This window comes from Beta vulgaris, chromosome 7 (genome assembly GCF_026745355.1).
Source record: "Beta vulgaris subsp. vulgaris cultivar EL10 chromosome 7, EL10.2, whole genome shotgun sequence".
Classification (NCBI taxonomy): domain Eukaryota; kingdom Viridiplantae; phylum Streptophyta; class Magnoliopsida; order Caryophyllales; family Amaranthaceae; genus Beta; species Beta vulgaris.
Genome location: NC_079208.1, coordinates 51,479,744 through 51,507,056, shown reverse-complemented (window position 1 = coordinate 51,507,056; position 27,313 = coordinate 51,479,744). Strand labels below are relative to the sequence as shown.

At 37.4% G+C, this 27,313-nt stretch overlaps 3 protein-coding genes across 12 annotated transcripts; 2 read left to right on the top strand and 1 right to left on the bottom strand.

The window, feature by feature from the left end:
• The first annotated feature begins 1,071 nt into the window (after positions 1-1,071).
• Positions 1,072-4,252, top strand: LOC104899684 (uncharacterized). Of its 7 annotated transcripts, none has more exons than XM_010686922.4 (2): positions 1,072-1,285; positions 2,709-4,252. In XM_010686922.4, the coding sequence occupies exon 2, from the start codon at positions 2,763-2,765 to the stop codon at positions 3,882-3,884; it is 1,122 nt and encodes a 373-aa protein (XP_010685224.2). In that variant the 5' UTR covers positions 1,072-1,285; positions 2,709-2,762; the 3' UTR covers positions 3,885-4,252. The 7 variants fall into 7 exon arrangements, with proteins under 7 accessions (XP_010685224.2, XP_010685223.2, XP_010685222.2 ...); XM_010686921.4 differs by having other exon boundaries at positions 2,706-4,252; XM_010686920.4 differs by having other exon boundaries at positions 1,072-1,292.
• An 8,022-nt stretch (positions 4,253-12,274) lies between these two features.
• LOC104899683 (1-phosphatidylinositol-3-phosphate 5-kinase FAB1B) lies at positions 12,275-24,527 on the top strand. Of its 3 annotated transcripts, none has more exons than XM_048648657.2 (12): positions 12,275-12,599; positions 13,304-14,263; positions 14,761-15,504; positions 15,635-15,788; positions 15,949-16,293; positions 17,333-18,217; positions 18,306-18,637; positions 20,498-20,621; positions 20,705-20,863; positions 21,293-22,798; positions 23,262-23,528; positions 23,826-24,527. In XM_048648657.2, the coding sequence occupies exons 2-12, from the start codon at positions 13,662-13,664 to the stop codon at positions 24,141-24,143; spliced, it is 5,436 nt and encodes a 1,811-aa protein (XP_048504614.1). In that variant the 5' UTR covers positions 12,275-12,599; positions 13,304-13,661; the 3' UTR covers positions 24,144-24,527. The 3 variants fall into 3 exon arrangements, with proteins under 3 accessions (XP_048504614.1, XP_010685217.2, XP_057252222.1); XM_010686915.4 differs by having other exon boundaries at positions 13,261-14,263; XM_057396239.1 differs by lacking the exons at positions 12,275-12,599; positions 13,304-14,263 and adding an exon at positions 14,444-14,462.
• Positions 24,528-25,155: 628 nt separating this feature from the next.
• On the bottom strand, positions 25,156-26,168 carry LOC125499626 (uncharacterized). Of its 2 annotated transcripts, none has more exons than XM_048648658.2 (3): positions 25,822-26,163; positions 25,608-25,732; positions 25,156-25,458 (listed from the first exon to the last, which is right to left on the bottom strand). In XM_048648658.2, the coding sequence occupies exons 1-3, from the start codon at positions 25,978-25,980 to the stop codon at positions 25,335-25,337; spliced, it is 408 nt and encodes a 135-aa protein (XP_048504615.1). In that variant the 5' UTR covers positions 25,981-26,163; the 3' UTR covers positions 25,156-25,334. The 2 variants fall into 2 exon arrangements, with proteins under 2 accessions (XP_048504615.1, XP_048504616.1); XM_048648659.2 differs by having other exon boundaries at positions 25,266-25,484; positions 25,822-26,168.
• Positions 26,169-27,313: the final 1,145 nt, after the last annotated feature.

Sequence of the window (27,313 nt, the reverse complement as noted above, 5' to 3'; positions counted from 1 at the left end):
CATGCTACCGAATCCCTAAAGGAGCTTAAATTTACCGTGGATTGAGAAACCCACTTAAATCCTCCCATTTCCTCCTCATTTTGGGTCATCCCTTTCTTGGCGGCCCACCATACCTTCCTTATCCTCCCCTATCAAGGATGCACTGGCCTTTGTATTCAACCCCAATAAAGTGGATTCTAACCTCCTGCCAGGATCCATCTCTTGATCCGCTTCCACATCCATCTCCATTTCAGTTATGGTCCTCCAGACCAGTTGGAATGTCTATCTTTCAACCCGGTTCCTAGAGCCCCTGTACCACTGGTGCAAAGGAAGATCTCTGATGACCTTGTTGAAAAGTGAACTTCCAAGAACGACTTTTGGAAAAGAGAACTCGAGAGAGAAAATTTTAGAGAGAGAAAATTCTCGCACTTACGCCTTGACACTATACGAATGTATTTACAAAGAACTTTCTCCCGAGTAGTTACATTTATCATATTATGCAACTAGTTCACTTTTTATATTATTTTTGATACATTAATGGGCCAACCCAAAATTGACACAAAACCAAACACAAACACGCTCCACTAACATGAATGGCCAACCGTAATCCAAACCAACAACTAGTTTTATCTTAAAAAAAAACCACCACACATTTAATTCCAATTTGGTGAATATCCTTCACAGGAGTGCTGATAAGCGCATATCCGGTATTTGTAAATACCGTGGCAAATTTGTAAATAAATACAACTTTTTCTTTTTTTTTTTTGTTTTTTCTTTTTTTTTTATATTTTTTTTTTGGGTTTTTACTTACATACATTAATGATCTGATTCACATTATAGTTGATCTGATTCACATCGTAGTTGATTTGATTCATATAATAGTTGATCTGATTTATCTCATACATGATCAGAGTTATTTAAATTGCCATTAAATCAACTTTTTTTTTGTCTTTTTCTGACAAAATTACTAACATACCCCATTATAGACACTGTTGGCCCATACCGGATATGCGCCGATAGTTTCTCTCCTTCACAGTACACACGCTGACACACACACACAACCCCCCCAACAACTATAAGGCCCATCTAAAGCACTGATTTTGCTGGGCGACGCCGAGTCCGCACTCTGCAGAAGCCCATCTTCCTAAATCCTAAAGCAATCACACAACACTTCACGGTGATAAAACCTAAAAAGTAAAACCCTAAATCTTTCATTTCAATTCAAATTAATTTGATAAAACCCTACAAAATTTCCCCTTTTCCTCACTCATACGAAATTCTGAGGCTCGAATTTATCTCAAAGCTCGTGCGTGGTATTTTTTTTTTCCTTAGATGAATCTACTTGTTTAGACAATCTTTTGTTACGATTTTTCCTGTAGATCTACTTCATGTGATTATCATGCGATTGATTTTATATCATAGTAATTGTTTGTTACATAAATTCAACTTGTCATATTTTTAGGGTTAATGTAGCTTCATGATTCCAGTTTTTGGTATAACTTCTTAGTTACAATGTGTGCATTGCGTATATTTTAACATGCCATTGTTCATTTGTTGTTGTTTGTTTCATCAAATCAAATCAATTTTTTGAAGTTGTGTGACTGAAAATATGGAATGAATAAAACCCAGCAGCTGGCCGAGCTATTGGCTTAAGTAATGCCATTTAGTAAGTTATACAGCTGCTTATATTAATTATTGTTATTAATTTGGGGCAGAAATAACCAGCTCTTGCTTGTCATAGTTTCAACAAGACAAGATTGATGGTGCTCTACATTTATGTTGTTTTCGTAGTCTTTTTAGTTTTAATGATTGTTGAATATGTTCCAAGTGCCAGGCCCAACTCCAGAAGTTAGGAGTGGCGATGAATTTTCGATTTGCTGGTTTGATGTGTTTTCCGGGTATGGTAATTAGTGAAATAGGGGTGAGTATTGGCTCCTTTTTATTGGCATGGTGGTTGTTATGTCGGGTTCGTATCTTGGTTGCTTGAATTAATAGGGACGGAGGGAGGGAGGAACATGTTCTGTTTTAGTGGAATTAGAGGTTTCCAACTTACAATATATGCAGATTCCTCATATTTGGTGTTCCAGGTCTGTTAGGATTATGAATTGACTCCAAATTAGATTAGTAGTATGCAAGTAGCTTGTGGACAGTTGCAAGTGCAGTATGTGGCTCTGTGCAGGGGGGATACGTTTGACCTCGTCTTATTGTTGCTTAGGTGCTACTTTTGCTAGAGGCATTTGTGCCATGATAATTGATAGTTCTAATGGTAGCGTTGTGGCGAAGTTATATCTCATACATAATCTGCCCTAGTGTGCACATATTCTTGTCTTTGGCACGTTGCTTTACGGGTCCAAATTCCTAATAATGGACTTTCTAAATACTTTTATATGATTGTATGAGTTTGCAATCACTGGTTTCTAGTGTTTCCGTGTCGGTGCTTGATGTCCTAGCCTCAGTAAGTTTCAGGTCTATACTTGTGGATAAGGCTGATGCATTTGAAACCCCCCTAGCTATGACCTATGCTGGTGCATGTAACTTGTGCTGTAGGCATCTTTTCTGGCTCATTGACTTATGTGATGCATTCTTTTGTTACTTTAAATATGATCTTTTGCATTTTGGTTGATTAATTTTTGTTCAACCCCAAAACTACCCTTTTTGATAGTACTGAGCACTCCCTTGAATTTGAAGTATTGTGTTACTAATGGGTGCTTTAACTGGGTTCATAGCAGCACAGATTGCCACCATCATTCACCTGCCTCCTCATCCACTGTCTCTTCGCCAAGATGGGAAGGAGCAAACCAGAGATGAAGATTAAGAAACGCAGTCAAAAAAGTGGTCTCTCCGCAGTGATCGGAAAGAGCAATCCAGAAATGAAGATAAAAAAACGCAGTCGGGAGCTAGTCGAAAATAGTGAAAGTGCAAGGGATGCATGTTTTTCTGATAATGATGACAAGCAATCTATCGTCAAGAAGAATGAGGGTGATGTAGCTGGAGAAGATAGGAAAGCTTACAAGTCAAAAAAAGCTCGTAAAAACAAAAGCAGAGACAATCCTTTACCAGGTGAACTTAGCATAGTGGTAAATAATAAAGACAAGTCAAAGAAAGCCCGTAAAAACACAACCAGAGACGATTCTTTACCAAGTGAATTAAACACAGTAGTGAATGATAAAGAGGTTTCATTGAAAGGAGATGGAGGAAAGCCAAAGAAGAAGAAGAAGGATGGCCTTTCAACAAGTAAGAAAGGCAAGTCAGTGAAGGAGGTGCAAGAAGCCAAGTCAAAGAAAGCTCGTAAAAACTTAAGCAGAGACGATCCTGTACCAAGTGAAGTAAGCACAGTAGTGAATGATAAAGAGGTTTCATTGAAAGGAGATGGAGGAAAGCCAAAGAAGAAGAAGGATGGCCTTTCAACAAATAAAAGTAGCAAGTCAGTGAAGGAGGTGCAAGAAGATGCAATGCTTAATGTATATCAAATCTCTTCAGGAGAGGAAGATGGCTCCAAAGGGATGAGAAAGTGGATTAAGGAATACCATGAGAGGAGACCTGGACTGAAGATACTGCAAGAACGGATTGATGAGTTCATAACTGCCTATGATGAGCAGGAGGAGCAGGCAAAGAGAGAGAGAGAAACCAAGCTTGCTGAGGAGGGATGGACAGTGGTTGTACATCGAAAGGGTGGGAAAAGGACGACTGATCCTGAAAGTGGTGTTGCTGTAGGATCTGTAGCGGAGGCTGCTGTGCGCGACAAATTGGCTAACAAAAAGAACAAGGATGTTGGGCTAGATTTCTACCGATTCCAGAGGAAAGAAGCCCACAGGAGTGAGCTTATGAAGCTGCAAAGTAAATTCAAGGAGGACAAGAAGCGAATACAACAATTTCGTGCTGCTAGGAAGTTTAGACCTTACTGATTGTTTTCTTTCATTCACCAAGTGACAACATAAGTCGTCTTTTTTTGAAACTTTTAGAGAACTGATTTCTAGAGTCGAAGCCATGAAGAGCTATAAACTTCATCCTATGTTACTCAGACATGGGTATGAATGTTCGGCGAAGGTACATATCCAAGTGTCAGACATGGGAGACAATGTTTTTAATTGGACGTCCATTCGAATATGTAATATTCATGAAATGTAATCCTAGTCTACTACATGCTGTTGTATACAAATGCCATCACTCCAGGTTGACTTGTGTTCATTCTCTTATTCATTTCTTGTTTACCCCTCTATTCTACAATTTTTTTCTCTATAAATATGCGATCTGTAAGGTTTTATACCTTGTCGCTTGTTAGAATGTTTAATTTCCGATGCGTGTATGTGAGAATAGATGAAGTGTTGAATTCATTTGAAGATGTAAATTGTAAATTCTCTTTTATGCTGTATGCCTTAGGTTCAGCTCTTTCAGGTGGGAAGATTTTTTAGCGAGAAATTATTTTATATTAAAGTTGAATATATGTGTGATGAAAAATTAGTGTTTTATTTCAAAAATAGAAATAAAAAAGGGATAAGCTAATAAGGGACATTTCAAAAAGGAATATGGGTAGACTAATAAAGATCGGAGGGAGTATTTTTCAGATCAGTTGGTTCAGCTTATTAAACTAAAAAATACGAATGCAACTCTTTCTCTATATAATAAATTTTGCAATATAATTTTTATGTACTTAAGCCTTATATTTTACGATTAAATTATACTCCCTCTGTTTCAAATTATAAGGCATTTTAGCTAAAAGAATTTGTTTCAAAATATAAGGCATTCTACAATACCAATGTAAGATTAAATGCAACTTTATATTATCAAGATAAGCTTATAGGTTATTTTGTATTATCAATACAATATTTAATGTCAATTCTTATTACCCATGCAAATCTAACTAAAATTAACAAAGTTCTTAAGGAACTTTTGTTTTTGTTTTTTTTTTTCAAATTGAGGAATAATTATGGCCAAAATGTTGCCGCATGCATAGTGTGCATAAAAAACTAGTTTCTGTTGACAAAAGGATTGATTATTAGAGAAACTAGTGACATAATGTTCCTGCATGTGGTTTGTGGGTATGAAGGGGTAGTATTGAATCTAGATCTCTCTGTTCATTGTTGTCTACTTCCATTTCTTTTATCTGATTGATGATCGGCCGGCTGTTGCATATAGATACAACAACCCATCTAGAATCTAGATGATTAGATATTCACATGCATCTTAATGATGTATCCATGCTTTTCGTATGCATGGCTGGATTTTGGCATCTGCATAAAGGTCTACAACATAAGATCACATTTTATAAAGGTTTAATATTGAGCTTAAGTCCAGTTGGAAAAAAACTGATATTTTTATCGATCACGGTGAATACTCCTTTCTCTCTTTTCTATTACTTATACCTCTTTATCAAAGATTCTCAAGTCACACCTCTACTTATAATAAGGATCTTATTTTATTATAAGAATAGGCCACAAGAATTTAAAAAACGGCATGTACGCTTATCCCACCTCACTCGAAATTATTTGGAGAATGGTTTACCAGAGAAAAAGTTTGGTAGCGAGAAAAATGTATATTTGAGAATGAGATTTCATAACAGTAATACTACTTAAAGTATAAATTTGTATGGAATTATCATGGATTCATGGGCATAATCGCATTTATTTGGTAGCGAGTTTATCAATGTATCACTATCTTTTATCCAGCTAGCAACAAAACTCTAAACTTCATCACATAATAAAAGTTGGTGTTTTGAGAATCTAATATTGTGTTCTTTGATTGTGACACAAAGTCTTCGAAGTTAACAGTTGGAAGGTGGATTACTTTCATTTCAATACTTTTGTCTATTATATAAAGTATTGTATATAAAGTTGATCAGTAGTACGCTCCTTCTAGTTCAACTTGGTCATCCTAATTTTTAATTCTTCGTAACAGGATGTTGAAAATTGAGATTTTGAATAAATGGTACCATGTGCAAATTTAGGCGCAATTACGATGATATGTTTATTTTCAGCGCAAATTAGATCCTACACCGAGATGTAGGATGAGTATCCTACACCTTGCCCATGTGGCTGGCTTTTGGCAGTATTTTTTAAAGTGGGTCAGCTCTTTCTCTCTCATCACGTGCAAGGCCGGTTAAGGGCCTGTGCAAGCTGGCCCTCAGCACAGGGCCCAATACATCAGAGGGGCCCCAAACAGAGACAAAAAGAAAAGGGACGTAGCAATAATCATATATTGAATGCTGGGAGCAGTGGTAAAAATCTCCTGTGTTGTAGACCTTTAGGTTGCGTGTTCGAACTCCTGTGTCGTGATTTTTCATCTGCATTTTTAGCTGAGTTCAACCTCTATTTTTTATCCTGCTTCTAAATCTCTTCTCTATTTTGTTGGAAAAACCTCCTTTTCATTTATATTTTATATAGTTTTTGTTTTTCATGGCCATTCTAATTTTTCTCTCCAATTTATTTTTTGGAAACTTGGATATTAATATTTTCCACCCTTCTAAACTTTTATTTTTCAAAAAACTAGGTCTATTGCCGTTTTTCAATCATTTCACCTTATTATTCATGTAATCATAACCATATCAAATGAAAATTTCATTCAAATAAAACCATAAGTCATCTACATTCTACACCTTTATTACAAGTTTATAGAAAACTGTAAATTTTGTATATGATTTTTTTCATTGTTTTCCAATTTTTTTTTTTATTTAAGGGAAACCTCACCCCCAAAAAGCCCCTAGTGGGATTTGATCTCATGAGGTCAAACCTTTACCACTAGGCCAAACTTTGCTTGGTTCATTATTTTCCAATATGTAAAACATCTAAACTTCTTTGATTGTCTAATTATAAAATAAGGAGTATTAAAAAAAAGGTTGCTTGATTATGAAAAAAAAGATGCAAATATCTCAAAGCTGTTAAATATGATTTTATAAATAGCACAGGGCCCCCAAATAGTTTAAGACGGCCCTGATCACGTGAAATAATTTTTTTAATGTGCATATGGTTTGGTGTACAATAATATACGAGTGTACATTTGCAGATTTTCAGTGATCAAAGCAATGACCATCAGTATATATTGTGATTTTATTGAATTTCGGTATGAGACTGTAATTGTACCTATTGAATTTAATTAGTGAACAAACATCAAATACACCAGTGTACAAAGATTGGAAATTACTCACTTGACATATTTCAGTATGGGACTGTAATTGTACATATTGAATTTCATTAGTGAACAAACATCAACACACGCAGTGTACAAAGATTGCAAATTACTCACTTGACATCAGCTTCAGGAATTGGGTTAATTTCAGCTGGGGGGCTGTCATTGTACTTTCAGCTTCAGGAATTGAATTAGCACCTTATATTTTTATTTTTTTTTGTCAAAAGGCACCAAAACAAAAAATTCCGGTGAGAAAGTAAACTTTCAGGCCAATTGACTTACTTATTCACCAAGAATTGACGCGTGACTCTCACTTTTCAATTTCTCTCCATTTTCTCTCACTCACTGCCCTCATCTCATCAACAGGTAAATAAAGTCCCATTTTCTTCCTCCCAGTTAAACCTTCACCAGTAAAACTCTTCAACAGTTCCTCCATTTTCTTACTCATAAAGTATAGAATCATAAACTGCACTCTGTCATCATCAGCAAGGCAATAACTTTCTCAAAAGGAAGGAGAATCTTGGATTTGTCCTTTTGTGGGAAGGTAATTTATTCCTCCAACTTTACTACACTTGTTAGGGCCATTCAATGTCGGATATCGGATCCGAAAATTTCGGATAGGAGGATTTGAGATCCGAAATTTTCGAATATCCGAACTTTTCGGATCGGGTCATTGGGTTTTCGGGCCGAATATCGGGCTTTCGGACCGGAACACCAGATTTCCGGATCAGATATTTTTGAACACCCCTAACACTTGTAATTTTTTTATTAAAATCTGAAAATCTGCGCTTTTGGCTTGTTCTTTATTGATTAATCGATTCTTGTAATTGTTTACTTTATTTTTAATTGGAAAATTATTGCAATTGACTGTATCTTTAATAAATTCCAAAATGAGTGCCAATTTGAATATGGTTAATTTGACATTTTTTCATGGGGGTAGATTAGGGAAATGAAGAATATGGTTGAATATGTTGGGGGCGAATTGTTTACGAAGGACATGTTTGAGGAATTGTGCTACTTTGACGTAGTTTATGAAATTAAGCATTCTTTAGGCTATAAAATGTTGGTAAAATTTGGTTTAGAAAGCATGGATGGTGCTTGGCTAAAGGAAGAATTGAATTTGCAGATAATAGTTGTTTACCTGAATTAGAGAACAATTGACAAACATAACTACATTACCTTGTACATTGCGCATTTTGAAGATGAAGGGGTTACAGATCAACAAGGGGGTGGAGACAATGGGGGGGCAATATAATGGGGCACATAATGACAATGTGGGGTGCACATATGTTAACAGAACAAAGAGATCAAGTGTGTTCCATGAGAGAAGCCCGAATCCACAAACAACGACCACCCTTTCATCTTACTTAAATACCACATTCACAACTAGACCTCCCAAACTCGTTTGCAAAAAAAAACTCAAAGGGCTTATCAGTGACACAAGGTTCCCCAGAGCCCATTTTCTTAGTTACACATGGTCCATTAGATGAAATAAAGTTCATCTTTAGTGAGGGTGAGGATGAAGATAGGAACATTAATGATTTATTTGCTTCTAACATTGAGGAAAATATCTCAGAAAATGTGACTAGGTCTCTGAAAGGACTGGAAAAACCACTAAACAATTGTGATAGGTTTGAGGAAGAAAGTGAATCTGCAAATGAGCAAACCGATGAAGAAGATCTAGAGGAGGGATCTATTGAGGACGACTTTGAGGATGTATTGACTGGGGAGGAAGGCTTAAATGAAGATTCAGAAGAAGAGGGTAGCTTCATTGATTCTGATGAGGAGGGAGAGGATGGTTATCCCGTGTTTAATCCAGATGTTGATTTCAAGGTGCGAATTATGCTGAAGCTTGGACTGGAATTTCCAAGTGTTGATGTACTAAGAGATGTTGTGAGGACTCATGCTATAAAAAAAACAGGTATGATTACTACCGTACCCTCTGCATAACATTAGAAGTAGGTTTATAGTGTATTGTAAATATACGTGTGAATGTCCATGAAAGGAGTCTAAAAGGATGAGATGCATTTGTAACCATCGTAGGAAGTGTACATTTAAGATTCATGCTGCTAAGTTGAAGTTAGAGGAAACTTTTCAGATTAAAAGCATGAGGTTGAAGCATAAATGTGGTTTTAAGAATGCTAATTCAAAAATGATATCCAAGTGCCTAGCTTTAAGATACTTAGAAGATTTCAGGGCTGATTGCAGTTGGGAGGTTGAGGTGTTTAGGAATAGAGTGATGAGGGATACTGGGGTGAGAATAGGATACTACAAAGCATATTATGCATGGAAGAAAGTTTTGATAATGATCCATGGGAGTGCTGCAGAGCAATATGCCAAAGTATGGGATTATGTGGCAATTGTGAAGAAGCATTGTCCTGGCTCAAGTGCTTTTGTCAAGGTTGGAAGAGTGGAGAGGCCACCTACTGTTTTTCAGAGGATGTACATATGCCTACAACCATGTAAAGAGGGGTTTATTCAAGGTTATAGACATATCATTGGGGTGGATGGATCATGGATGTCATCTTAAAGGTCCTTGGCCTGGTGTTTGCCTAACCTTAGTGGGAAAGGATGGAAATAACAACCTATTTCTTATAGCTTGGGCTATTATAGAGGTTGAAGATAAGGATTCATGGTCTTGGTTCTTGGATCTGCTAACCTCTGACTTGGGGTCAATCTCACAATCCATAACTTGGGTGTATGAAAATGAAGAGCTTACTTTCATGTCTGACAGACAAAAGGTATTGTTCACCTACTAATTAACTTATTTGTACTTACACTAAAGATGCAGCTTTGTTGAATAACATTTATGCTTCTTTTTTTTCTTTTAGGGCCTACTGTCAGCATTTGCAAGTGTAGTCCCAAATACTGAAACAAGGTACTATTGCAGGCATATTTGGGTAAACTTCAAGCAAAGCTTCTTAGGAGAAGCATACAGGAAGGCTTTTTGGGCTGCTGCTAGAGCTTCTACTAAGGTGAAATTAGCTCATTAGTTTACAATCTGATGCTCAGATTAATTTATATATGAGATTAATTACAAAATGAGAATTTAGTTGGCTATTGTTAAGTATTAGTTTATTTTTTTCATTAAGGTGGAATTTAAAGCAGCAATGGAATGCATCAAATTGTTGAATGTGAAAGCTCATGCATATCTTGATAAGATATATGTTGAACACTGGTCTAGGCACACATTTTCTACAAAGTCAAAGAGTGCAATGTTGTTAAACAATGTGTGTGAGAGCTTTAATAATGTCTTGAGGCCAGCAAGAGACAAACCCATATATTGACTATGATGGAGTGGATGATAAAATATGTGATGAAGAGGGCCTATAGTAAAAGAGAGGGATTGAGTAAGTATGATGGCAAGCTCATGCCTGTTGTTTTGAAGCAGTTAGAGGCAGCAACAGATGAGGCTAACAATTGCTTTGAGACTCCAGCTGATGTAAATGAGTTTGAGGTTGAACACAAGGGTGAGACTTATGTAGTTATGCTGGATGAGAATCATGTGGGTACTATAAACGGGATTTGAGTGGCATCTCATGTTGCCATGCTATGTGTTGTATTCAAGCTATGAGGCTTGATCCAGAAGATCAATTTGTACACAAGGCTTACACCAAGGAGGTTTATGCATTAGCATATCCTCTCAAGTTCCATGCTTTACCTGGCATTAGTCAATGGGAAGAAGCTGACTCCATAGGCCCTGAGCCTCTTGAATGTAGATCAATGCCAGGTAGACCTTCAAAGAAGAAGAGGATAAAGGAAAAGGGAGAAGGAAGAGAAGAGTTGCCAGATGAAGGGCTTGTGGTTAGGCAACGGAAGCCAAACCAATGCTCCAACTGTGGAGGGTATGGCCACAACAAAGCAAAATGTTCCGACCCCACCTCAAGCAATATAAAGACAAGCAAAGCCAAGGTAGTGATTGAGGGCCCAGCAAAGAAGAGGGGTAGAACACCCAAGAATGCAACCATCCAAAGAGGCAAGCACAACTAAGAGTGGAGGGAAGAAATCTGCAGCATAGGGAGGGAAGGTTGCAGCAGTTCAACCAGTGAAGCCTCCAAAGAAAAAGCAAAAAAAAGACTCCCAATTGAGCCAAGATGTGCCATCTTTTGAAGCACCTCTATTAACCCAATAGACTTGGGTTCTTATGTATTGCTCCCTGGTGTAATCAGAATGCTAATTATGTTTTTCTTGCTGGATTTTCGATTGATGTTCATTTTTTGCAAGAATCATGACTTTATTTGAATTTGAGAAAATTATGGTGAAATGGTTCAATTGGTGCCCAAATTTTTGATTTTGATTACTGCATTCATCTTACAAAGTAATTGTTGCATTTAGCTAGCAATTGGAATAAAACACACTAATGATTGACTAATGTCCAACTTAATTAAAATAACACTAATGAAAATGGAATTAGTACACATGCAACCAAGTGGGTCATTGAAACCCTTGTGTGGCTCCTTCTTTTCTTCATCACCGCAGGAATTGAAGCAATACCTCTCTTCTTCTCTTCTTGGAGTTTGGAAATTGTCGTCCTCAATTGTTTCACCTCATCACCCAATGCCTTCTTCTCCATCAACAACTTGTTTGTCACCACTGTCTGCCACTCAACAATATCTTCATCAATCCAGTAAAAAGTCTTACAGCCACGCATCTCTGTGTTGGCATCATAGCAAGGGCAAGCTTTGAACTTCCTCCCAGAGTTTGAAGGGGTCCAGGAAGTGTTTTGTGCTATGGGTAGCCCACAGTGACATTTGGTAGGAATTCTACCCTTGTGAAGAAACATAGGTGTTTTTAGCCATGGATCTGAGAAATTAAAAAGGAAGAGATTTAATTGCAGGGATGGAATAGATTTGAAAATCAAGGATGAAGAGAGGAGAAGAATTTACCTATTGATGAGGGCAGCGAGTGAGAGAAAAATGGAGGGAGATAAGGAAGTGAGAGTCACACGAAAGGAGAAGGCTAATTCTTGGTGAGTAAGTGAGTCAATTGCCCTAAAAATTGACTTTCTCATCGGAATTTGCTGTTTTGGTACCTTTTGACAAAAAAAAAAATTATAAGATGTTAATTAAAAAAAAAAAAAAACAAGGTGCCATTTCAAAAAAAAAAAATAATAATTTAAAAGGTCTCATTTGACAAAAAAAATACAGATAAAAATGATAGAAACGACAACAGCAAATTATAAACTGATGCAGCCTGTAATACATAGAGCACAAAGAAGATGGAAAAACCCAAACATTTAATGCAGCTTCATCATTTTTAATTAAATATTAATCTAAATCTAAGTCCCTAATTTTACGTAATGTGGGAATTTTTCAGATTTATAAGTCTCCATCAAAAAATTCTGTCCTTTTCTTGAAATTACATAATTCTTTATTTTCTTTTTATAATATTACGTGGGTTGATCATGCATAATGATTAATGAAGAAAAAGAGAGGAAATTGACGAAGAAATTGAGAAAATTCTTTTAGGCGGCGATCGTTAGTTACATCTCAATCAAGGTAATACAAAATTATTTGATTTGGGTTTTCTGGATTGTTTTTGATGTTTATTTAATTTTATAATTATATAGTTTGAATTTTAAATTTCAAGGGGGTCCAACATTTTGTGATTTTATATGTTAGATGACGTGAATTTGAATAATATTGGTCATGTATATGATTATTTAATTCTATGTAAATTTGCGTAAGGGGGTGTTTTATTGGATTTAAAATTTTGGGATGTTTATCTTTTATGATTTCCGTGTTATGAAGTGTATGATGACAGATTGGAATTTTGATGCATTTGTTGCAAGTAAGCGTGTTATAAGAACATATATATTTTGGGAATGTGGGTGTTGTTTTTCATTTCTTTAAGTTCCATAGTTTTTATTTGTTTTAAAGGGTTCAATTTGATTCGAAATTTGGAATTTTGATGGTATTTTTGAGTTGGTTGGGATTTGTATGTTAAATTTGATTGTGGGTAGTGCTCGTTAATAAGTTTGGTATTAAGAATTACATTGTTGAAGCATCTGGGTACAAATTTTTGGGATTAATTGTGAAGAAAAATCAAGAATTTGGGCTGTCATTTTCAGGGATTGGGGGGTATTTGTTGGGATAATTGGTTTTGTTTTTAGAGGTTTTGTTGTACCAGTATTGATAAGTTGAGGGTTTAAACTATCAGGTTGTTGAAGTTTGAATTCATACTCTGAAGAAACTGCATTCAGGTTGTTACTTCAGTTCTTGAACTTGGGAGGAAAAGACGGTGCTGGCTTAGAAGAGCATTCTTGAGCTACGGAGGATTGTCTCCGAATTGAACTCAGGATTTGGCATTTGAGTGTTTACAGGGTGTAGCAGCATGGTTTGGGCGTTGTATGATGAACGTGTGGTTGCTTTTCTATGGCAGATTTGACTTGTTTTATTGACTGTGTTTTAGTTGGATTCATTTGATTTTAGGAGATTTTAAGTTCAATCCTCCTTCCCCACCTCAAGGCTTTGCCTTTTTTTGGATGTGAGGTGACCATTAGGTCATTGTGCAGCCAAATGAGCATTGCACAATGAGTGGGGAAGGAGGATTGTTAGTCGATGGACAAATCAAACAAGAACCTGGATTTATTTGGCATTCTGAAGGCTTGGATCCCATGGCAGTGCAAATCTGCTAATGTGTCTAGGGACTTCTGGATGCCCGATCATAGTTGTAGGGTATGCTATGATTGTGACACCCAGTTCACGATATTCAATCGTAGACACCATTGTCGGCTTTGTGGCCGTATCTTTTGTGGAAAATGTACTGCAAATTCAGTTCCAGCTCGTATTGCTGACTCCAGTAATCTGCTGGGTGAGTGGGAGAAGGTTCGTGTGTGCAACTACTGTTTCAAGCAATGGGAACAGGGTTTAGCTCGTGTTGGTCATGAGTCACGTGATGTTATTGAACGTTCACTCTCAGCAGCTAGTGATGCCAGTTCAAAGTCTAATGAATCTGCTTATGGTAGCACTATTACGATCTGTTCAATGTCTTTTGGTATCTGTGAACAATCTTTTGAGAGTCTTTCTCATAGTCCATGTCAATCAGCAATGATGGATCCGTCTGTAGATGTCCAGGGCAAGGAGGACTCAGGAAGGAGCATTATGATTGTCCCCTATGCTGATGATTCATCTATAAATCAATGTGGATCGGGTACCAACAGGTGTCATTCCTTCTCCATTCTGGTTAAAGGAGTTCCTTGATGTATGCTGCTGTGTGATTAAAGTTTGAAATCCCTTTTCTGTATTTTTTATGCTTACATTTATTTTCAACTTTGCATGATCGAATCAAGTTTATTGTTCAAGCTACTGTGGGCTGCCTTTAAGCGGTTGATTGCTGTTGTTCATTCGTTCCTATTCCATGTGAGATGGTTTATTTCAGTATGTTTAATTAGGCATCTAGAGCTTCTAGATTCTCTTTAAAGAGCTAATGTTTTATTTTTGCTCTGTAGAGAAATTTCATGCTGCAGTTCACAAACAAGTTGCTGCTGATTTTTTATTTATATGCTCACTTGCATGTCTTCAAGTCACTTGAGATAATGCCACTATCCCCCAAATAATGATGTCTATCAAGTTGTAGCATTATATTACTACTTCATCAGTGGATATACACCTGGGACATACATTGACTAATTGGTGTTGATGAATCTGTGATTTGTAGGAGTGATGAGGATGATGATGATGATGCATTTGGTGTCTATGATTTGGATTCCAAATCAAGGGGTTGTTCTGAGGCTAATGGCTATTTTGGTCCAGTGGATATCAATGCAATGCAAGATGCCTATGAATCACATAATTATGTCCTTGATATGGGCAACGGTGACACAAAAGGCTTGATTAGCTCTGCCTTTCAGGATAATTATGATGTGCAAGTTGATGGTGAACACCAAGCTAGGAAGATGGAAGATCTTGAATTTGGCGATGTATGTGAAGCACCCTCATCTCTTTGCGCTGTTGAAGATGTTAACACCGAGCCTGTTGATTTTGAGAACAATGGACTTCTTTGGCTTCCACCTGAACCTGAAAATGAAGAGGATGATAGAGATGCTAGTTTATTTGATGACGACGATGATGCAGATGCCATGGGAGAGTGGGGTAATTTGCGCTCTTCCAGTAGTTTCGATAGCGGTGAATATCGTGAAAAGGAGAGGTCTGGTGAAGAGCAGAAGAAAGCCATGAAGAATGTAGTTGATGGGCATTTTAGGGCTCTGGTATCTCAACTTCTGCAGGTTGAGAATATCCCAGTTACTGATGACAATGTTAGAGAGAGTTGGTTAGAAATTATTACTGCTCTTTCCTGGGAGGCTGCTACACTTCTGAAGCCCGACACAAGCCGAGGTGGGGGGATGGATCCTGGTGGGTATGTGAAGGTGAAGTGCCTTGCCAGTGGACGTCGTTCAGAGAGGTAAGTACATGGTTCTTAGCATAATTTGGAATAGGCTGCCTTCAGAATATCGCACTTCTGGTTTTCTATTATCTTTCTTTTTGTTGTTGGCCTCTTTCCTGATGCAGAATTTTGCTATTGTTTCACTTAGTATGGTTGTCGAAGGCATTGTGTGCAAAAAAAATGTGGCGCATCGTCGAATGACTACACGAATTGAGAAACCTCGTCTCATGATCCTTGGTGGAGCTCTAGAATATCAGCGGGTCTCCAATTTGCTGTCAAGTTTTGATACTCTTCTGCAGCAGGTTCTGAGAAATTATTTTTCTCGTCTTATTCTGTTGTGCCTTTTTGTGTGTGTGTGTGTCAGGAGAATCTGGATCTGTAACTTTAATGGCACACAGATTATACTATTGATGACTTTCTCTGACCACCTCCCAAATTGTTTATATTGATATTCTTTAATAGGAAACGGATCATTTGAAGATGGCAGTCACAAAGATTGATGCGCACCGCCCTAATGTATTGTTGGTAGAGAAGTCGGTTTCTCGATATGCACAAGAATACATTCTTGCTAAGGACATCTCTCTTGCTCTCAATATCAAGAGACCACTTCTTGAGCGTATAGCACGCTGTACAGGAGCTCAAATAGTTCCCTCAATTGATCATCTTTCTGCGCAGAAGATGGGATATTGTGACCTTTTTCATGTGGAGAAGTGTTTTGAAGATCATGGATCTGCTGGTCAAGCTGGGAAGAAATTGACAAAAACATTGATGTACTTTGAAGGTTGTCCAAAGCCACTGGGTTTCACAGTAAGTCCTATATACAACAATATGGCAGTCCAATAGTTTTGCTTGTTATTTTTTCACTGCTGTGTGGAATTTTGAAATTTTTAAGCCTTGAGGTGTATGAAATCAACCTCACAGTTGTCTAATCTGTTGTGAGAACAATAAAAGTTTTTGTTATCTCTCTCAGATAATAATTCCTTTGAAGCTTCATTCATTTATCGAGGAGGCGAAACCTGTGTACGGTTTTCGACATGCTTCATAAGAAGCGAAGCTCGAACCATGATCTTAATGACATCACTTTTCTCCTCTCTAGATTTTGCTTACTATGTGTTCTCCTGTGTTCATAAGAAGCGAAGCTTGAACCATGATACTATAACCGAATGAATGCGTATAAGAACTTTTAATCGTGTGTTCATCTGAGTCACCTAGGCCTTTTATATATGAAAAGCAAATTTCTCCTTCCTGCCCCTTGGTAGGGGGCAATTTATCAGTGTCATACCTAAACACACCTTCTATAATTTATCTGCTAGTGGTAGATGTGGTTTAAGTTTACCCTAATATGCTATCTTCATTCATGATCTGGATGAGAGATGGAAATTCACCTTTCACATCCCCTCAACCCCCCCCCCCCCCCCCAAAAAAAAAAAAAAAACTGTGACGTGGAAGTTGAGTGAGAACAAGTAAGAATTCCAGAGATTTTTTACACTTTATATCTTTTTATATCTTATCATCCCAAATGGATCATAACCCAAGCTTGGTGACCAGACCAATGTGTCCATGCTAGGCAAAATACTAAAGTTTGGCAAGGTTGGTGTACCTGGTGCTGCCTACTGCTCATGATAATGTTGGTTCAAATGTTGTCTTTTATTATTCTTACGAGTTATGACTAGCCTCTGTAGGTTGTAAGCCACGGAGCTCATCTAATTGTGGTTAAGTTTAAAACAGAAAGTATGTTTACCATTATATTATTTTGCACGTTTACTTTTTTTACTGACTTATGGGCCTTATGGCGGTTGTTTCTTTGGAAATGATTTACAATTTTTTTTAATTTTTCATGTTGTAGATTTTACTTAGAGGTGCAATTGGAGATGAGCTGAAGAAAGTGAAGCATGTGGTGCAATATGGAGTTTTTGCTGCTTATCACTTGGCTTTGGAGACGTCTTTTCTTGCAGATGAAGGAGCTTCCTTGCCTGATCATCTTTTTAACGAACCAATAACTGTAGCACTTCCAAATAAATCCTTAAGTATCGATCGGTCTATCTCAACGATACCTGGTTTCAGTTTTCCTGCACACCAAGAAAAGATTGGGGAGTCCCAATTAGTGAGTAGTATGACTACTGCCTTACTAAGTGGTGCAAACATGCAAAATACAGAATTGATTAAATCATTGTCTTTACCTTCAAACACAATCATTCAAGATGCTGGACCCTCTTTAAGCTATAGTAGTGCCACTAGTCTCAACTGTAAACCACCAGGCAATGTCTTTGGTTCAGAGCCTTCTTGTGATAATGTTGCTTCTATATCAGCAGTTGACAAGGAAAAAAAAGTCGGAGAATTTATGGATCATGATGCTTCTGAAGTTAATTGTGGTGAACTATTACATGCTCACCTTAGAGAAGATTATTCTGATCCACCAGAGTCTAGCGAGCATGTATCTGTTTCCGAGGATGCTTGTAATGCTGATGACATGACTGGCTTATATGAGACAGCAGGTTCTGAGGTTATCTTTAGGCAACAAGATGCTCAACGTATCATGCAGAATCCTGGATCTTCGAAAGAGGAGTTCCCTCCATCACCATCTGACGCTCAGAGCATCTTAGTCTCCTTGTCATCAAGATGCGTGTGGAAGGGGACAGTGTGTGAGAGGTCCCACCTTTTTAGGATCAAATACTATGGAAGTTTTGATAAACCTTTAGGCCGGTTTTTACAAGATCACTTATTTGATCAGGTAATTTCACTTATTTTAAGATGCATAAATATCTTTGTTGATAACACAATGAGTAAAATCTGAAATAAGTTTATCCTGTCTTCAACAGAGCTACAGGTGCCGTTCTTGTGAAATGCCCTCTGACGCGCATGTTCATTGTTATACTCATCGGCAAGGCACGCTCACGATTTCCGTTAAGAAGTTGCCGGAGATTCTTTTGCCTGGAGAGAGAGAAGGGAAGATATGGATGTGGCACAGGTGTTTGCGTTGTCCAAGGACTAGTGGTTTCCCTCCTGCAACTCGGAGAATTGTGATGTCAGATGCTGCTTGGGGATTATCATTTGGGAAATTTTTGGAGCTTAGCTTTTCAAATCATGCAGCAGCAAGCAGGGTTGCTTGTTGTGGTCACTCTTTACATAGAGATTGTCTTCGGTTCTATGGGTATGTCAGTCAATAATTAATAGTTATGAGTTATCTACTTGTCCCTGTGTAGTATGGGATGTTGCTTACCATTCCTGAATATAAAAGATCTCCTCGTGAAATGGTATTGTTCTCATCGAAGGTCATTGCAAGTTCATCGCCTCTTGCTTCAAATAAGTTATAGAATTTGTGGTCGTGTTCGAATTCAATCTACTTACTGGAATAGACTAGTCCATACTAATCTATTTCTTAGTCATATGGGTTCTTAGAGTACGTTTGCTTCGTAATTTTTGGGCTCCATGAGACGGAATCAATTACCGATTCCCTTTCTTTTTGTTTGGTTCAACCCCTCATCAATCTATTACCATTACTTGGTGGTAATGGACTCCCCCAATATGTTGCCCTTCCCTCCCCCTCAAGTAACAACATACATTATTTGGTGGTAATGGTTACCATTCCATGGCTTGATCCAAATACCTAATAAAGCTAACCATTTTTGTTACTATTCCTCTCCTTTATTTATTTCCATTCCATACCTTGAACCAAACGACCCCTTAGTGCATTTTGTCGTTAGTGTTAACTTGAGTTAGGTTTAAATGAGCTAATGAAGTTCTCGATATGGTTTAGATATTGTTTAAATTTTTTAGTTCAGGTGGTATTTGAGTCTATTGTTAATTGTTTTTCTTGAAAATCCAATCACTATGTCAAATTGTTCTTCGATTGGTTTGTTCTGGATCTGGTTGATTTAAGTTCGGGTCAAATTGAGTTAATTGTGTTTTGGTGATAATTGGGTACTTGGGTCTAGCTCAGGTTAAGTTAATTTAGGTGATTTAGACACAAGTAGTTGTAGGACTTGGTGTGACCTTCATCATCTTGAGATGATGTTTTTCTTTTTTTCTTAGTGTGATTGCTAAATTAAATTAAGCTATCAAAAGTTTGAAGATAAAAAGCAGGTATATCAGGAAAGTACAGTTCTTGCCTTCTTGGGTTTTCATGATGTTGTTACTTGAAAAAGGATCCACTATTTCTTGGGCTCTTGAATTCTCATCAAGTCAACCCCGCAAACGATCAAAGCAAACATGAGAAAGACAGCGAACTGAGAAAGTAGCGATAGTGCTTTACATACGTAAAAGTTAAAAAAGTAATATAAACTCCATATACTGTTGAAATTTCCTCAGTCCTCAAGTCATTTGGTGAATAGGGTTTACCAAATACTAATGGCTTTTTTTGCTTGTTTGATGATTGATAATATGATATGGCATTATCTGATTCTTAGGTAATTTGGGTTGAAGCTGTGATCACAAGTTATCTTCTAGTCAATACTTCCATTTTTCTTGTGTGTACTATATTGACTTTTTATACTATATAGTCAACCCACTCTGACCTTTTCTTTTTACTCGTATATGAAAGAGAATGCTAGCATATAAATATTTTCAATATTATCAACTTTTTATAATTTTAAGTGGTTAAATGGGTGCCTTGACAAATGTGAAAAGTCAAAACAGAAGAAGTATCCAGTTCCTTTTTCTTTTTTTCAATTTTATTTGAGTATGGTACCTATTGTATGATTTTTTTTTCTTCTAATGTTGTGTTATGATACAAACTCAAACAGGTTTATTAATACCCTCTAAAGACATTCTTATGAACATCTTCTTTTAGTATTTCACACGGCTTTGGTACTAAAATTAGCTATAGGCAACGTGAAGATTTGTGGTTTAAAATGAGATAGATGTCCAGGTGAATGAGGCAAATCAAGGAAGATATCTATAGTTTTCAACCAATAAAATAAATGTATAAAGAAGAAGATGAGGGAAAAGGGGAAATGGTGACATAAGAGTTTCTTTTTCAAACTACTTGTATTGATTTTCTAAATTTGTGCAGATGTGGGAAAATGGTTGCTTGCTTTCGTTATGCATCAATTGATGTTTATTCCGTATACCTTCCACCTGCTAAAGTTGATTTTAACTATGAGACTCAGGATTGGATACAAAAAGAAGCAGATGAGGTACTATAATAGGATATTATGATATGTCAAAGATTTTGTCCCAAATATGTTTTACTCGTGTATTGAAAGTGTCTTTGCTTCAGGTTGTTAGAAGGGCAGAGTTATTGTTTACTGAGGTGCGCAATGCCATTAGGCAAATTGCAGAAAGAAAGAATGGTGGACTGGGTGCTGGAATAATATCATCTGAGTCAAGATTTGCCACTCTTGAAGGACTTCTCCGAAATGAGATGACAGAATTTCAGGTAAGAAATCCAGCGTCATCTGCATGCTGCTCCTTTTGTGGTATAATTTGCAACACTTTCGGGGAAGTCATCAAAATAGGCAAGTGCATGTAGTGACTGCTGTGAGCCTTCCTTGCTTAAGTAAATGTTTTCCTTTCTAAAGTTGAGATGTTATGTGTCACTGGAGGTTGAACATGTGGGACCTCCACAGATGACAATCAGCGTCATCATGTTGAAACTGCAGTCATACACTGAAAGGATGATATCTCTTCTGTAGACTGGTTGTATGTGTTTCACTCATTTGCATTGTGCTTAATTTCTCCGCAAGGGAATCTAAGGATGGTTTATCATAACTGAACTCTAATGTGTTCAGTTCTCCTAGAGAAAAGTGAGGAATTGGTTGATTGTGTTGTAAGCTTAGAGTGATACAATTAATTTATCTTTTTTCAGGAAGTGTGTCTGAAATCCTCTATCAGGGAGGTGAGAAAGGGTCATCCTGCTCAAGACATCCTGGAGATTAATCGCTTAAGGAAGCAGCTGCTCTTCCAGTCTTACTTGTGGGACCACCGCCTGGTTAATGCTGCCAAGGACGACGGCCAAGATGAAGATAGAGCTTTCCCCAATGCTGATTTTATGGGGCTAGACATTCTCCCAAGATCAAAAAATGCTGTTGCAAGTGGTGAAGCTCTTCCTACGGACCCAAACATTATCAGGAATTCCAATCTGGAAGAAGGAACTAAGAATGCTGTGAAACCACCAGAGACAGATTTTCAAACTAGAGCTAGTCCAGATCGTACTCGTGACTTTGAATACGTAGGTGATCACTCCACTTCCACTGGGATTTATGAACAGTCTGATCGTTTGGAGTATGGACCGACAGTTCGAAGGGCGTTATCTGACAGTCATTTTTTAAATCTTTCGGATACCCTTGATGCTGCCTGGACGGGTAAAACTCAGCCAGGGGTTGGCTTATCAAGAGATAACAACTTCTCGTTGACAGGGTCGATTTCAGTAGATTCTCAATTGGCAGTAGTGGCAGAGAGGTTGGCGTTGGAGAATCGAGTCGAAGAGAAGGGTGTTGCCAAGGTAACTTCATCCCCTTCACCAGTGGCATCAACAAACTCAAAAGGCTCTGATAGTGCAGAAGACACCATAAGCTGGCTGGGGATGCCCTTTCTCAATTTCTATCGTTCTTTAAATAAAAACTTTCTTGGAAGTGCTCAAAAGCTCGACTCTTTTGGTGGGTGCAACTCCACGTACATATCATCGGCTCGGGAGTTGGGGCTACAAGGTGGGGCCAAGTGGCTTCTGCCTGAAGGTCCATATGAGACTGTGATTCCAGTCTATGATGATGAGCCAACCAGTATAATATCTTATGCATTAATCTCTCAAGATTATTACTCTCAATTATCTGATGACGGAGAAAGACCAAAAGATATTGAGTCTGCATCTTCATTGCCGATGCAAGAATCAGCCAGCTTTCATCAACTTCTTCCAGTTGATGAACCAATGAATGAATCAAATAGAAGTCTTTCAATAGATGACAACATCTTTTCTACATCAGGCGCTCGCAGTTCCTTCATGTCGGATCCGCTTTTGTACACAAAATCATTGCACATAAGAGTTGCTTTTACTGTTAATGGTCCTATTGATAAAATGAAATATAGTGTTACGTGTTATTATGCCAAGCACTTTGACACCTTGAGGAAAATCTGTTGTCCGTCTGAGCTGGATTTTGTTAGGTCATTGAGTCGCTGTAAAAAATGGGGAGCCCAGGGAGGTAAAAGCAATGTCTTTTTCGCAAAAAGTTTGGACGAAAGGTTCATAGTCAAACAGGTTACTAAGACGGAGCTTGAATCATTTATAAAATTTGCTCCCGAGTATTTCAAGTATTTAATAGGGGCCATAGACACTAAGAGCCCAACATGCCTCGCAAAAATCTTGGGTATCTATCAGGTATTTCTGACCCTTTAGAATTGCTGTTAATCTACATATATTTCAGATATCGCACTGTCATGGAAAATATGCATTTAAATTTTGTTTCTCTAATGGGATCCAATATCTGCTGGAGGTGACTCTGCAGAAGTTCATGGAGATGAAATGAATTAGCCTGACTTATATGAGTCATGTTTTGTAGTTGTGTAGCTTGGAGAAGTGTTGGTTCTGAGAGTTCAATGCTATCTTTTATTTTTTTTTCTTACCTTTTAAGCTGTGTCATGTCTTGGTGTGCTTACCATTATTTTTGGTGTGCTTGCCATTATTGTTCGATAATACCTTTTCCAGTCTTAACAGCATGAAGCAATGTTATATACTTATGAGAGGCCCACAGTTGTTTTTTTATATTTGTTCCTGTGCATTGCCTGGCTTCAATTATAGAGTATGTCTTTGTAAATTCTTTATCACTGGCTGTCTGTCGCAGGTTACAACAAAGAATCTGAAAGGAGGCAAGGAAACAAAGATGGATGTTTTGGTCATGGAGAATCTTTTGTTTAGAAGAAATGTCACAAGGCTCTATGATCTGAAAGGATCTTCAAGATCTAGATACAATCCAGATTCCAGTGGAGATAATAAGGTCCTTTTAGATCAAAACCTAATTGAAGCAATGCCTACCTCCCCCATTTTTGTTGGCAACAGGGCCAAGCGCTTATTGGAGAGAGCTGTGTGGAATGACACTTCTTTCCTCGCTGTAAGTCCTTAATTAGGTGCCCGTATTTTTTATTAGCACTGGGTTTCTAGGATGCCATATTTTCATAAATTAACATTTGCCCAAAATTTGGTAAATACTAGTGGGAGTAGTAATCCATCTATTACCACTGGCGTTTCCTTGAAATTCGATCTGTGAACCAAACGAAACTAACATTTGTTCATTTCAATGCATTACAAATTTGAAATTGTGAATAGAATTTTAATCTCATTGAACAGTACAAGGCTCTAGTCTTGTTATGGTCTTCCTATTAAAGCATATAATTGCTGGTGAATGCAGTCCGTTGATGTGATGGATTATTCTTTGCTTGTTGGAGTGGACGAAGAGAAGCATGAACTAGTTCTTGGGATAATTGATTTCATGAGACAATATACCTGGGATAAACATCTGGAAACATGGGTGAAGGCTTCTGGTATTCTCGGTGGTCCCAAGAATGTATCTCCAACAGTAATATCCCCCAAACAGTATAAGAAAAGGTTCCGGAAAGCCATGACTACATATTTTCTCATGGTTCCTGATAATTGGTCTCCGCCTACTATAATACCAAGCAAGTCGCAAAGCAACCTGTCTGAAGAAACTGCTCAAGGTGGATCGTGAATTGAACGACGTATGTAAATTGGAGTGTAGTTAGTCTAAACAGGGAACTTTGAGGTACAATCCCTTCTATAGCGTTTCATTCTTTTGGTCCACTAGATCTTCCCTTAATTTTTTTGTAGTGAAATTTGATTGTAGCTTTATATTAGAAGAGAGATCACATCATTTGTGAGAAAAAGATGCCGAAAGAGGGAAGAACGGTGAAGTTTTGAATGTCTCGTGAGTCATGGGGTTATATATTTGATAGCTCACCCCATGTCTTAAATGATGTATATGGTTTTCTTTTCCCCCTATTTTTTGGTATATTAGCATTACAGGCTGTAATTGAAATATAATTCTTTGGGAAAGTGTATAGTGTTGAGTTTTCTGTGATCAATCTTTAGATGAGATGAATGCATTTCCAAGTAGATGTTGACATATTGTCCTGCGATTGACGTCTAAAGTGTATGCACACTCTTATTGCTTGCTTGCGGGTGCCGTCACAGCGCCTCACAGATGACAATGTGGGTCGTCAATGTTCTCATGACTAGAGGTCGCCACTAAGCCACCTGAGCTGCGTTCTGGGTCACATGGCGATCCCAAACCGGCTTGGCCTTGTCCATCAATTCTGTTTGACCCGGTTTAAATTGCGTACCGCTATTTCATGAAATATAAGCCAGATTTTTTTGAAACAATTGCCAACCTTTTGGTGCACCCAGACCAGTCCATGACCCTGTTCGGCGTGACTGTTGACTGAACCCAACATTCACCTCTACTCATGACCTTTCAAGCAAGGCTTATGAAATATACTGGATGCAGACTCCAAATAACAATAATAATCCATTTTCTTGGGGTTAAGTGTAACAGTGTAGGACACAATATGTCTTTTATGGATGCTGTTAAAGATGAAAATCACAAGACGAGAAATGTTTTGATCAACACCGTACTATCTTAATGTCAAAATTAATTGATCATATATTGACTTTTTTTCACATGGTATGTGAGTACTTCATTTACATCCTGGACAAGTAGGAGGTACAAAAGTTGCTCATTGATGTTGTTATATTACATACTTGGTTACATAAATAAACTATATGAACGAAATGCTTTTGACTTAACAAAAGCTCTGGTTTTTTATGTCACATAAAGAGAACAATAACAGTTCTCAATTAAGAGACAATTTATACAAAGTGATTACTACTATTTTGCATTTGTTCAATGCAATGAGTTAGATCCATTACATGAATGTTTTTCGAGCAAGACGCTACCATTAGCAGCTTCTCCATCCATAATCTGGAGCCATCGCTGTTGAAGAAGATCAAGTATACCGGCACCATCCCTGTATATTTTCATCTATCACGTCAACTGCTTGCACAAAATTATTACAAAATTTTAAAAGAACTCCCATTTTCTGTTTTCTACCAGTACTCCACCACATATTACTATGTATCAAACATGCTGTGAGAAAGATGACAAAGATAAACTTGCCTTGAAGGTAAAGGTGTTGAAGGATATTGCGGATGTAGACGAGGACCCTCGTCGAAACCTTCACATATAATTTCCCCTCTGTCATCTTTATAGCAAATTATACCGGTTGAATGATCTTCAAAAACCTGCAGTATCAGCCAGTTATGCATAAAATCATTATGCTATAAACCGCGGATCAAGAACCAAGAGGTAAATCAATGAAAAAAGAGCAAACCTGGTTTTTAATGGAGGATCTGATCTGCAGATTGTTAATTCTTTTGACAGGATGCACAGTTTTCCTAAGAATTACCAACCCATAAAGAGGCTTTCTGAGAGAAGGAGCAGATTGTTGAGTTATGATATGAGGTGAAAAGGAACATTGTATGGCTGCCATTGATCCTTTACTAAATCAGGAAATTAAAAGAGCAGCACAATGAGAAGATGATACAGTGGCAGAAACACTGAAATAGAAGAATAAGAATGTTACTCAGGAGTGGGACTTTTATATTAGAAAACAAGGAATTGTTGAAGTTTAGAAGTTGCGGCAGATGCAGCTCTTAATCTAGTTTAATACAAAGTGTATTACTATACATTAATAATTGCATTATATGGTGATGGAAACTTAATAAAGTGTCTAATCACAGTCCATTATGTGGGGTCAGAGGGCCCCATGTTACTTATCTTCTAACTGTTGCTGTTTGTCCTTCAATCAGTTGGTAATGCCACATCTTTTATTTAATTGATTGGCCTTGGCTGCTCTATAAAATGTTTGATAATAGATGTGCAGGTGGTGGTATTACCGTTTTCTTTTCTGATCCACTATACTGTATTCTATGTCAACTTTTTTATGCATCTATATGTGTCTAAATCGAGGTGGCAAACGAGTCACTCGGATCGAGTTGGATATGAGCCATATGCGGATGATGAGTCATTGAGGTTAATTTTAGGTTCATGTACACGTCGGATCAAAATTTTGGTACAAGTCATGTAATTTCAAGGTTAACTAAGGTAAATCAGTTGTATCATCAAGTACTCCTACAAGGTCAACTTTTCCCATTTTAAGCATATCATATAAATTTCCAACTATTTTTTCATAAAACAAAGAACAAGAGGGGGAAAAAATAACCAATAATGAAGCATAATAACCACCATGGCACCATCCATTGAATTATGCCTTTGATAGAGTAGTAGGAGGCTCAATGCATGCAGATTTCCCCAACCTACAATTTTCTTACTCTAAACTATTGATCAAATTGTAGTAAACTAAACTTCAAGTAATAAAATCAATATGAATTCACCAAAGATTACAAGTTAGAGTCAGGAATCTAAACATATAATTAACAATGCTGATCATCAATTCTTGAGTGTAATTTCCAATTTAAAGGTTATCACATTAGTTATAAAAGTCTTCCACCTTAAACTGATCGATTAGCAATACTTTAACCATTCATATCTTTAGTTGCGTACGAGCAAAAGGTCAAGTTGATATTTGGAAAACATATGTCGAGACGAATATAACGAGATCCCACATGATATATTTTTCATTTTGTATAAATAACAAACACTGGTCAAAGTAAAGTATGTGAACAATGCTAAAGGACAACTGTGCAGATTGAAAAGAAGCGGGGAGAGAGTATATTCTAAATATTATCAGATTTCATATGCTGATAAGCTATGAAAAGTCCTGCATATCTAATATCAAGATTTTGTGTCGTGTTATCAGTAAT

Coding starts and splice junctions, on each gene's coding strand:
- LOC104899684 (XM_048648214.2), top strand. CDS start 1,841: ATGAATTTTCGATTTGCTGGTTTGATGTGTTTTCCGGGTATGGTAATT. Junction 1,901..2,708: donor TGGTAATTAGTGAAATAGGG/GTGAGTATTGGC, acceptor GGTTCATAGCAG/CACAGATTGCCACCATCATT.
- LOC125499626 (XM_048648658.2), bottom strand. CDS start 25,980: ATGGCAGCCATACAATGTTCCTTTTCACCTCATATCATAACTCAACAA. Junction 25,733..25,821: donor GATCCTCCATTAAAAACCAG/GTTTGCTCTTTT, acceptor CTGATACTGCAG/GTTTTTGAAGATCATTCAAC. Junction 25,459..25,607: donor TCAACACCTTTACCTTCAAG/GCAAGTTTATCT, acceptor GAAAATATACAG/GGATGGTGCCGGTATACTTG.
- LOC104899683 (XM_048648657.2), top strand. CDS start 13,662: ATGGACAAATCAAACAAGAACCTGGATTTATTTGGCATTCTGAAGGCT. Junction 22,799..23,261: donor AAATCTTGGGTATCTATCAG/GTATTTCTGACC, acceptor TGTCTGTCGCAG/GTTACAACAAAGAATCTGAA. Junction 23,529..23,825: donor ATGACACTTCTTTCCTCGCT/GTAAGTCCTTAA, acceptor TGGTGAATGCAG/TCCGTTGATGTGATGGATTA.